General features: G+C 38.6%; 1 protein-coding gene across 1 annotated transcript in view; it reads left to right on the forward strand.

Moving 5' to 3' along the window:
- LOC117512720 (collagen alpha-1(XXI) chain-like) overlaps window positions 1–13,002 on the forward strand; it is a 292,990-nt gene that overhangs the window by 194,044 nt on the left and 85,944 nt on the right. The window contains exon 22 of the mRNA XM_034172906.1: window positions 10,105–10,158. Within this exon, the coding sequence (XP_034028797.1) occupies window positions 10,105–10,158 (54 nt within the window). The remainder of the gene's footprint in view (window positions 1–10,104; window positions 10,159–13,002) is intronic.

The raw sequence follows: 13,002 nt of genomic DNA on the forward strand, positions 1-13,002 counted from the left end.
TATGTTTGGATGATGTAATTTTCTGTTTGTAATATGACATAATATTTTAACCCTTCATCAGCCAGGCAAAAATGGTATGGTAACAGGGTTGCGTGCACATTAAGGGACACAACTTCAAAGCACAATGAATAGTATTCAAAATATGTTTTATTCTTTTTTTGTTGTTGTTTTTACAGGTACAGTAGATTCATGTAATGAAAATACAACAGAAGACAATTAATTCAAGACTTATTTTAGATATTAAAAATGATGTAAAAGCTTGTCACCAGGAGGAGGGACAAGAGAAAAACCTGATATTTAATTATGTAAAGACACAATTTCTTTCCAGCAAATTAATATATTTTGCTTTATGACAGTTTAATTGGCAGGTTATGTGATATATTTTGTTATTTTGGACTAAAGTATTTTAAATATAGAGAGATAGAGTATCTCGTCAATAGTTTTACATCGTCATTGAAGACAACTTTGGATGCTGTAGCTCCTCTGAGAAAGAGAGCTTTAAATCAGAAGTGTCTGACTCCGTGGTATAACTCACAAACTCGTAGCTTAAAGCAGATAACCCGTAAGTTGGAGAGGAAATGGCGTCTCACTAATTTAGAAGATCTTCACTTAGCCTGGAAAAAGAGTCTGTTGCTCTATAAAAAAGCCCTCCGTAAAGCTAGGACATCTTTCTACTCATCACTAATTGAAGAAAATAAGAACAACCCCAGGTTTCTTTTCAGCACTGTAGCCAGGCTGACAAAGAGTCAGAGCTCTATTGAGCTGAGTATTCCATTAGCTTTAACTAGTAATGACTTCATGACTTTCTTTGCTAACAAAATTTTAACTATTAGAGAAAAAATTACTCATATAACCATCCCAAGACGTATCGTTATCTTTGGCTGCTTTCAGTGATGCCGGTATTTGGTTAGACTCTTTCTCTCCGATTGTTCTGTCTGAGTTATTTTCATTAGTTACTTCATCCAAACCATCAACATGTTTATTAGACCCCGTTCCTACCAGGCTGCTCAAGGAAGCCCTACCATTATTTAATGCTTCGATCTTAAATATGATCAATCTATCTTTGTTAGTTGGCTATGTACCACAGGCTTTTAAGGTGGCAGTAATTAAACCATTGCTTAAAAAGCCATCACTTGACCCAGCTATCTTAGCTAATTATAGGCCAATCTCCAACCTTCCTTTTCTCTCAAAAATTCTTGAAAGGGTAGTTGTAAAACAGCTAACTGATCATCTGCAGAGGAATGGTCTATTTGAAGAGTTTCAGTCAGGTTTTAGAATTCATCATAGTACAGAAACAGCATTAGTGAAGGTTACAAATGATCTTCTTATGGCCTCGGACAGTGGACTCATCTCTGTGCTTGTTCTGTTAGACCTCAGTGCTGCTTTTGATACTGTTGACCATAAATTTTATTACAGAGATTAGAGCATGCCATAGGTATTAAAGGCACTGCGCTGCGGTGGTTTGAATCATATTTGTCTAATAGATTACAATTTGTTCATGTAAATGGGGAATCTTCTTCACAGACTAAAGTTAATTATGGAGTTCCACAAGGTTCTGTGCTAGGACCAATTTTATTCACTTTATACATGCTTCCCTTAGGCAGTATTATTAGACGGTATTGCTTAAATTTTCATTGTTACGCAGATGATACCCAGCTTTATCTATCCATGAAGCCAGAGGACACACACCAATTAGCTAAACTGCAGGATTGTCTTACAGACATAAAGACATGGATGACCTCTAATTTCCTGCTTTTAAACTCAGATAAAACTGAAGTTATTGTACTTGGCCCCACAAATCTTAGAAACATGGTGTCTAACCAGATCCTTACTCTGGATGGCATTACCCTGACCTCTAGTAATACTGTGAGAAATCTTGGAGTCATTTTTGATCAGGATATGTCATTCAAAGCGCATATTAAACAAATATGTAGGACTGCTTTTTTGCATTTACGCAATATCTCTAAAATCAGAAAGGTCTTGTCTCAGAGTGATGCTGAAAAACTAATTCATGCATTTATTTCCTCTAGGCTGGACTATTGTAATTCATTATTATCAGGTTGTCCTAAAAGTTCCCTAAAAAGCCTTCAGTTAATTCAAAATGCTGCAGCTAGAGTACTGACGGGGACTAGAAGGAGAGAGCATATCTCACCCATATTGGCCTCTCTTCATTGGCTTCCTGTTAATTCTAGAATAGAATTTAAAATTCTTCTTCTTACTTATAAGGTTTTGAATAATCAGGTCCCATCTTATCTTAGGGACCTCATAGTACCATATCACCCCAATAGAGCGCTTCGCTCTCAGACTGCAGGCTTACTTGTAGTTCCTAGGGTTTGTAAGAGTAGAATGGGAGGCAGAGCCTTCAGCTTTCAGGCTCCTCTCCTGTGGAACCAGCTCCCAATTCAGATCAGGGAGACAGACACCCTCTCTACTTTTAAGATTAGGCTTAAAACTTTCCTTTTTGCTAAAGCTTATAGTTAGGGCTGGATCAGGTGACCCTGAACCATCCCTTAGTTATGCTGCTATAGACGTAGACTGCTGGGGGGTTCCCATGATGCACTGTTTCTTTCCTCTTTTTGCTCTGTATGCACCACTCTGCATTTAATCATTAGTGATCGATCTCTGCTCCCCTCCACAGCATGTCTTTTTCCTGCTTCTCTCCCTCAGCCCCAACCAGTCCCAGCAGAAGACTGCCCCTCCCTGAGCCTGGTTCTGCTGGAGGTTTCTTCCTGTTAAAAGGGAGTTTTTCCTTCCCACTGTAGCCAAGTGCTTGCTCACAGGGGGTCGTTTTGACCGTTGGGGTTTTACATAATTATTGTATGGCCTTGCCTTACAATATAAAGCGCCTTGGGGCAACTGTTTGTTGTGATTTGGCGCTATATAAAAAAATTGATTGATTGATTGAAATATCAGGTGGGGGACAGCAAATGTCCTCTAATTCTGGAATGTCTCTTAAACAGAATGTTTTTGTTAGATGTACAACAACAATATGTGATTCTAATCAAATGTATTTGTTGAAACTACAACTATTTGTAACAAAAACTGAGAAATACTATACTATACTATACTGAGAAAACAGTTGTGGTAAATTGACATGCAAATATTGTAAAACCTATAGTTTTAGTCAGTTGTTTTTAAAAATACAAGAATTATATGTAAGTCACTTTACAAGTTTATGCTGTAGCCTAACTTTAACATGATTGATGAAACAATGCAAATTCAGGTAGGCCTATAGGCTACAGGTAGGCTATTTGCAGCTTGTAGAGTAGGCTAGGGAGTAGGCCTATAAGAAATTATTATCGATAGTCTAAGTACTTCTGTTCAGTCATAATCCTTGCATGCTTTGGTTCTTTTAATTTTAATGCGATATGATACTCAGACTAGGCTCTCTTTTTTTGTAGATTTAACAGTTTTTTAATGTGAGTCAGCCGTGGTTCATTCACTGTAAATCCATTTACATATTATGTCTGTAAAGTTATCTACTGTGCTGCTGTATTTTTTACAGGAATTCCCTGCAAACCACTGCTGCCAGTGTTTTCCTGTAAAAACATTTTTTTTTCCTTTTTTTTACAGTGTATGTATTCACAGTCTTTGCTCAATATTTTGTTGATGCACCTTTGGCAGCAATTACAGCCTCAAGTCAACTTGAATGTGATGTCACAAGTTTGGTGCACCTATCTTTGGGTAGTTTTGCCCATTCCTCATTGCACCACCTCTCAAGCTCCATCAGGTTCGATGGGGAGCGTCGGTGCAGATCTGAGATTTCTCCAGAGATGTTCAATCAGATTCAGGTTTGGGCTCTGGCTGAGCCAGTCAAGGACATTCACAGAATTGTTCTGAAGCTACTCCTTTGATATCTTGGCTGTGTGTTTAGGGTCATTGTCCTGCTGAAGGATGAACCGTTGTCCCAGTCTGAGGGCAAGGGTGGTCTGGAGCAGGTTTTCATCCAGGATGTCTCTGTACATTGCTGCATTCATCTTTCCCTCAATCCTGACTAGTCTCACAATTCCTGCAACTGAAAAACATCCCCACAGATGGTGCTTTATTTCCTCCAAACATAACACCTGGCATTCATGCCAAAGAGTTCAAGTTTGTGTCGTCAAACCAGAGAATTTTGTTTCTCCTGGTCTGAGAATCCTTCATGTGCTTATTGGCAAACTCATGGTTTGGCTGCCACGTGCCTTTTACTGACAAATGGCTTCCGTCTGGCCAATCTGCCACACAGGTGTGACTGGTAGACTGCTGCAGAGAAGTCCTTCTGGAAGGTTCTCCTCTCTCCACAGAGGAATGCTGGAGCTCTGACACAGTGAACATTGGCCTCCCTGACTGAGGCCCTTCTTCTGCGATCGCTCATTTTTGATGTGTGGCCAGCTCTAGGAAGAGTCCTGGGGGATCCTAACTTCTTCCATTTACGGATGATGGAGACCACGGTGCTCATTGAGACCTTCACAGCAGCAAAATGTTTCTGTACCCTTCCCCATATTTGTGCCTCAAGACAATCCTGTCTCGGAGGACTACAGACAATTCCTTTGACCTCATGCTTGGTTTGTGCTCTGACATACACTGTCAACTGTGGGATCTTATGTGTAGACAGGTGTGTGTCTTTCGAAATCATGTCCAATGTCCAACTGAATTTACCCCAAGTGGATTCCAAATAAGCTGTAGGAATCACAAGGATGATCAGTGGAAACAAAATGCACCTAATTTCAATTTAAGCTTCATGGCAAAGGCTGTGAATACTTATGTATGTGTGATTTCTAGTTTTATAATTTTTAATAAATTGCAAAAAATCTCAAATATTTTCAGAAAAATCATACATGCAATTAAGTGCAATTAATTTATTAATAATAGCTTTGTACTAATAACATTCATTTTTTCTCAACCCCTGATGGTGCTACTTATTATTTACAATGCTTTTTGTCCGTGCCTCCAGTCTGGAGTATTTCCACAGCTACTTTTCACATAACAGTCTAACAGCAGCACACAGCCATCCTGGAACACTGTGTGTCATTTCAGTGAGATACCAACTGCAAATTTTGTCTGTAATTTCTGTGTTTGGTCGCAGTTTTTTTTTTTTTTTTTTTGGTCTCCTAACACTCTCTGCATGTTGCAAGTCAGTGAGATAGTACCCTAAGTTAGCAGCACCAAAAATGTTGTTGGCGATTTCATCCTAGCTTTACTTATTAATGTGAATAATGAATAAGTGGGTTAAATTATTTTGTGGTCAAATAATTTTGATTATGATTTTGATTACCATTTTACTTGTGAAGATTCCCTGATGCAACTTTTTTCCATAACTTTCCAACTTATGTCGCTAGAGGGGAACTCTGTTGTGTACTGCCATCTAATGGAAATATTGCTGTATGTGTAAATCAGTTAACAACAAATTGATATGATTTCCTTGCATAATGTACAGGGTTGTTTCAATCATTATCAAAAATTGCTCCCCCCAACAAATTCTTCAGGAATCACCACTGGTGTTGTGTTTGCTGATTCATAAGTATTTAATATCATGATTCTTGCTTTCTTAGTTTAAACATTATTGTGAAAAATGTGATTTTTTTTTATTTTTTTGGGGGGGGGGGGGGTGGGTGTTCAATTACCTTAAGTAAGACCTTTGGACTTCATATTAATTAAGATGTACATGAGGTCACCACCTGATGAAGCCAACAGAACCACATCATCTGCAAAAAGCAGAGATGCAACTATGAGGTCACCAAAATGGACACCCTAAAAAAACCCCACATAATTTAGATTAGATTAGATTAAACTTTATTGTCCACCTCAGTGGAAACTTTGGTCTTTGGTTCACCACAAAAAAGTTTAAACAATCACAAAACATGACAGTTAATATACAATAGATAAAATTACAATAAATAATGATTTAATAACAATTCATCCAATTTCATGTGCTGCATAACTTCTGCATAACTTCAGTAGTACCTGTTCAGTAGACTGACTGCATTAGGCAAAAATGACCCCCTATACACCTTCTTTGTTGCAAAAGGCATTCTGTAATGGCGCCCAGAGGGCATCAGTTCAAACTCCTCAAACAATGGATGGTCCTTGTCATTCTCTGCAAAGCTGCCTGGTAAAGAACATCCAGTGAATTTTGTTCATTTAAATGAACAAAATTGTGAAAATGTGTCACCGTGGTATCAAATAATTTTCAAGTTACACTTATATTTGATATTTATTACCAGCATCACAGAGGCAGACCAGGGGCCTGTACTATGAAGCGGGGTTAACTTACTCAGATGAAACCCAGGGTTAACTCTTAAACCGGGGTTGACAAAACCTGGTGTTCTCAAGTGGTGTTAATCGGTACTACGACGCTGAATAAGATGTTGATTTTTTGAACCTGTGTTAACCTAATTGGAGTTTGTGCGCGTTCACATAAAAGGGGCAGGTTTCAGCGCACTTCACCATTTTTCAGTGATGGCACGGTCACCTTACTTTACCGAAGAAGAATGCACGATTATTATGCGGAGCTACGAGGAATTTAAATTAACGTTAAGGGGGAAATCGAACACATCGTCTGCCAATAAAGCAAGACAGGCTTGTTGGCAACATATTGCTGATCGGGTAAATGCGTACGTACAATTCAATTGTTCTCCAAATCTGTTACAGATGATTAACCTGTGGAAGTCTGATATGTGTAAAATAATGACCTTCTTTCATTAATTATGCCCAGATGCAACATGATTCAGAAGTGGGCATAGGCCTACTAATAGATATTAGGTTAATTTTATGTTTCCTAAATAGGCTACCTATCTAAGGATTTAAAGCCATTAGTGGTCATTGTGTTAACATAGTTACATATATATCACTTTGGCATGAAGGTTATCCAATAGGACAGCCCCATGTGGGGAGAAAAAGAATGTGAAATATGTAATTATAGTAACTGTATATTAGAATATTTAGAAAAATCACCCAAACCAAAGCAACCCTTATGTGGCTGAAATAAGTGAAAAGAAGGTGAGCTTAGAGTGGACTACACGATAATGGGCAGTGTTGCCACAGTTACTTTGAAAAAGTAATCCAATTACTGATTACTGATTACTCCTTGAAAAAGTAACTTAGTTACTTTACTGATTACTCAATTGTAAAAGTAACTAAGTTAGATTACTAGTTACTTTTTAGTTACTTTCCCCAGCTGCCGACAACAACCCACGTCAACATGACAATGATACCTGTTTTGCCAAAACTCACTTTATAGTCACCCTTTCTTGACTTCAATGAAAATAAATACTTGTTTTATAAAAAGTAAAATAAAGACCTCTTTCTTGACCTCATATTTAACTGTTGACAGCACTGTAACAGTAAAACTTGCAATTTCAAACCTACATTGTTTATAAATGTAACTATTAAATTCTAACATTTTTCTAACATTTAAATTCTCTCTAAACATTTTACTTGTCGAAATTATTATTATTTTAAGCAATATTAGTAGTTGTAGTAAAAAACGGCTTCAAAACTGGACCTTTAATCTATGGGTGTTGTGGGGGGGGGAGGCCACATCCTTGCCCCACGCCCCCATTCCATCTGGATTTGCCCCTGCTTTGGTGTTTGAGCACAAGGAATGGATAACATTTATTTATGCAGAAAACATGACCAGATTTACAGGTAAGAAAGTTTTATTGCGTTTTCACATCATGTGGTCCTCAGAAAGAGAGTTTAGGTGCATTTGAGTGGAAAATAGTGTTAGTTGTTGACACGTCGCAGAGGATCAGCTGTTTTTTTTTTGGACATGCATTAGACCTATTTTGATATTACTAATTACCCGCGATTGCATAAAACCCTTCTTTGATTTGCATTGATTGCGGATAAATGGCCAGGGAAAATGACAAATGCATCCAACAGTTTAGATAGAGCAAGTACTACCTTGTGAATCATACGACATACAGTATTCTTGCTCAGATGTTCAGCATCACCGATGGAATACATAAATTGTCCACTGGCAAAATATCTAAGCGCAAGGCACATTATCTGCTCGATCATCAGGGCATTGCTACGATGGGTGATGTTACAGACGTCTGGCCCGATCAGCTGACAAAGATAACGAATTCCCTCGGCTGAGAATCTATATCTTTCATGGAGAATATCGTCCAGGTATGTCAGCGGATTCTGGTGGTCTTTAAAAGCCCTCGCCCTGCAAAGAGAGCCCCTCACAATTTGTGCCCCAATATCAAATGGATCATCCAGGTAGGCCGGCATTGTCTTTGGAGTGATTGAAGGTGGATGGGCGGTACTTATAAAGGGAGTGGTTAAGCGAAAACCTCAAGCTAACCTAGAATATAACCTGCTCGGAGCAGGTTTGGCACGCAGCGTAAATTGCCATGGCAGCATACCTCGATCAAAACCTATCCACCTTTCGTAGTACGGGTTAACCGGGAAGTTACTCCACACGTCATCAACTTACTCCCGAAGTTACCCTGATAAGCCAGTAACCCTGCTTCGTAGTACAGGCCCCAGGTCTAAGAACTGATTCACTCCATGTGCTCATCTGTCTCTGATTGTGTGGTTCATGAGTACGCAGGATCTTGGCAAACACTACGGTCTGCATATATAAAAATGTTGGCAAACTACAAATCACCCCCAAACAAATGTATACTGAGGATGAGCATAATAATGTGTATTGGCCATTTAATATGTTTGCCTTAAAGAATATACAATTTGGGGTCTGTTTACCCAAGTCTGCAACATAGAGGTGAACATGCAAACAGGTTATATTAGCACATGTGATTTATCAAACCCAAAAGCACTTTCAGGGCCTTGTGCTTGTGTGCTTACTTTTGCAGCATTGCAGACACGGATAAATTTGATGCAAAGTCATTAACCTTGTTCCGTCTGGGATATGCTCTTCTTTATTTTCATTCAATCATTGTCTTTAACACAGAAAACACCAAAATTAAACATTCATTTATCGTGGCCTGTTTTTAACTAAAGGACACTAACCATTCACATCCTCAAGAAAAATGAGTGTGAGATTTATGATGTCTTTCTGTGCCACCCTTATTGCATTTACATGACTATCAGCATTTTTTCTTTATTCAGGTTGCATATCTTTCATTTGTATATTGAGGTGAAGCTTGGTACACAAGGTCACCTCAATAAAACTGGACAACTTTGATGTTGAGCTGATGGATTCAGGTTAATCTGTAACTAGCTTCTCCCATGCGATGCATACGGCATTGGACTGAAATCAGTTTTTGTAAGCACAAATGTCTTAAATAATATTTACGTGAAATAAATACAGTATATGTCCACATGCATTCAAGTATTTATTTATAAATATTTTCAATTTAATGAACAGATGGACATATACACATAAATTAATTGTTGCTTCACTGGATGTCAAAAAAGCTAATCAAAGTAAGAAGCAAAAAAAACCCCCCCAAAAAAAAACAAAAAACAGGTGAAGGTGGTTGATTTTGTAACAAAGGGAAACTAAAAAGTAAACTCAAAAGTACTACAAGTGGATGTTGCTGATTTTCATTTTACCATCTAAATGGAAGGGTTTTTGAGCCCTGATTGGGCATTTTTGGGAGGACACCTCTGTGCATGATGTCATTACACTATAGCCTGACAGTTACCTCACAGGAGCACATTTGCAACAGTTTTGTGTAGAATTCTGTGTTGTCCTATCAGTGGAGATAGACACAATGTTGTGAAACCAAGGATCCTTCTCTGTACACCTGGCACAATGCACAGCCTCAACCCACTGATGAATTAATAGGATAAATTAATTTGAAAATGAGTCAACAAATGTCCACTTATATTAGAATGTTAATATGTCTTTTGATGAGTGTTTACAGGTTAGGTTTTTTCTGTGCTTTTGTGTTAGATTATTGGACAGTAAAATCAGAAGAGTTTAATTTTTAGTCATGCTGAGCTGCTCGTACAGAAGAATGCTTTCCTGAATGCACGTGTGTGTGTGTGTGTATGTGTGTGTGCACGCCTGTGTGCGCAAGCCATATCCGTTCTCCCTCACCGCCTCCAGGAAGCCATCACTCCCACTGTCACGTTCACCCCAAAGCACTCCGTATGACTGCCCCCCCATGCTCACTTTTGTCCTTCTCTCCTGAATATTTGTCTGTACAGGGAATCCAGGGGCCACAGGGACCGCCCGGAGAGATTGGCAGCATTGGTCCCAAGGTTCGTGTGTTTTATATTATAATTAGTTCATATGCTAATGTTGACTGTTTGACTGTCGTGTCCTCTATGCCTGTCCACTTGATGTTCCTGTTGTGAAAACAGGAATGTGTTTCAAGGAACACAACTTGAACTAAAGTGCAGGTGTTTTGAATAGACATTAAATGTCATCTTTCATGAAGAATTCAAATCCTATCGTGTGTGTGTGTGTGTGTGTGTGTGTGTGTGTGTGTGTGTGTGTGTGTGTGTGTGTGTGCATGTTGTCCTTCTCTCATGATGAGAATGTGTTTGTCACTTTGTGACTTTCACTTTCTAAGGTTTTTCATGGCTCTGTTTCTGTGACAGTACAAAGCCCGGCACAGGGGCCACACTGACATATTTTCCTGACCTTAAAATGAATATTCTCTCTCCCTTTGGTGTCTTTGTACTCAGGACAGCACACACAGTACAAACGCAGAAGGAGGACAGATGAGGCAAATGGATTCATGTTGATTAGGGAGGCCCAGGTGGACTCTTACTTTTGACAAAAGCGATTCCTTGATGTTCCAGTGAGGACATAATCTGATTCTACAGCACGCAGTGCATCTGCTTTCAATATATATACATATATATATATATATATATATATATATATATATATATATATATATATATATATATATATATATATATATATATATATATATGTATATATATATGTATACAGTGGTGGCCACAGCAAACCAAAAAGTTAGCTTCGCTAACCATTAATCAGATAACTGAAAAGTTATCTTTTATGACGATAAACTAATAAACTGCTAAGAAATTTATCTTCTATCTATTACATTGGTTATCTATTACAGATAACCGATAACTATTAGTATTGATTCGGATACTGCCACATCAGATTACGCTGTCGACTTCTGATAAACCGGTTTCACTTTAAGCGCCGTAGGGGCTGCTGGGTAAATTCAAGGATCACAAACACAAAGAACACACAAAAAATGAATAAATAAAAAAATAAAACCCCAAACACTATCATCATCTTTCAAAATCAGTAAAACACAGAATTGGAAGTCACAGTTTATCTCTGTATTAGATACACTACGAGCTAAAAGCTGCTGCTTTTTTCACTGTCAGGTCTTGCCCCTGCTCGGCCCTCACCCATCATGTTTGTCAGTCTTTTTATTGATTTCCTTTTGTCTGCTTTTTTGACAGTCTGGTTTCACTTTCGTCACAGCTGCTTGTTTTCTTTTCATCACACCATAGCCACATCTTGAGTTCCGTTCTGGTTCAGTCTTTGAACCACAGTCTTTGATTTTTGTTCATCACTGCTTTTGTCACAGCTTGTTTTCTGTTCACCACACTTCAGTCACATGTTGAGTTCTGATTTAGTTTAGTTTTGATCCACTGTTTTTGATTGCATTTGATTACTTGTGTCACTAAGTTTATTTGTCAGGTTTACCACATTTGTCTTCAGTTATATTATTCATGTCAGTTCTAGTTTTAGCTCCTGATTTTTTTGTTCTCCAACCTGATTCTGTTCATGTTTAGTTTGCTGTCTTGGATATTTTAGTGTCATCTGTCATGTCCATCTTGTCACTGCACTCCTTTGTCTCTGTTCTCATATTTTCACATCCCGTTTCATTTGGATCACAGTCACGTCCTCAGATCACTCCACTCTTGTCCATCACCTTCTCAGCTCTGTTGGCCACACCTAGTTTTGTTTGTCACCTCCTTGTCCACTTGTCACAGCCTTCTCTTGTCTCACAGCCTCTCCTGTTAGGCCACGCCCTCATCCTGCCTGCACACCACACCTGCTCCATATCACTTCCTAATTAACTCAGTGTATTTAAGCCCTGCATGTTTTCTTTTCCTTTGCTTGCTCGTTGATTTTGTTATCTTCGTCCTGGCCCTCTCGTCACAGTTTTTTGCTCTCACATTTTTCTCGACCTCACTTGTATTCTGGACCTGGATTTTGTTTTTGTCCTTGTTACATTGTTTGCTGTGGTATCGAACCTTGCCTGTTTTTTGACAACACCTCTGTTTATCACCTGTCTGTACCTCCGTAACGCTGACTGCACTTCTGTGTACCAGACCCTGCCTGATTTATTGATGAAGCCTTTTTCTTAATCCATCACCTGCCTGTGTGTCTGCATTTTGCTCCCTACCACCTGCTGTGCCTTGACTACCTTTGAATCTTGACATTCACATGCTTTGAACCCTGCGGCTTTAACAAATGATATACATCCATTAATGCATTGATTGGCAGAGTAAAATACATGTAGTAAATATAAATTCTTACCTGTTAGTTTCAGTGGGATTCATCTGAATAAATAATCCACATAAAGTGTCCTTTTAAAAATCCAAAACAGTGTTGAAACGTGAAGAAAAGTCCCTCCCTCTGTACACAGCTGCACCATGAGAGCTCTTCTCCTCCACCGAGTTTTGGCGATTAAATTACAGCCACAAAGAAATAAAATAAAATAATGTTAAAATTAGTCTGTTTTGTTTTTGTGTCGAGTGGACAAGTCACTGTAACGTCCAAAGTGAACCTGAACTACACTACCCACAATGCTCCCTGCATCGACCAGCCAATCACATTTTGTGCTTAATGATGATGTCATCAGCAACTGACAGACAGCCAGTCTGCTCCATGGCTATAAACACACAACAAACGGACTAAAATGTTTGATTTTAGGGTTTACAAACGTTTTTGACTGTTAAACTTTACCAGCAAAGAAAATGTTATCGGACTGAAAGTTATCGGGACTAAATTTATCGGAAGATAATTGGTCCGATGATGGTTTTAAAACTTATCTGAAAAGATAATCCGATAGTAAAAACCATGGAAATAGAGACTGGAAT

The sequence above is a fragment of the Thalassophryne amazonica genome, chromosome 1 (assembly GCF_902500255.1).
Source record: "Thalassophryne amazonica chromosome 1, fThaAma1.1, whole genome shotgun sequence".
Classification (NCBI taxonomy): Eukaryota; Metazoa; Chordata; class Actinopteri; order Batrachoidiformes; family Batrachoididae; genus Thalassophryne; species Thalassophryne amazonica.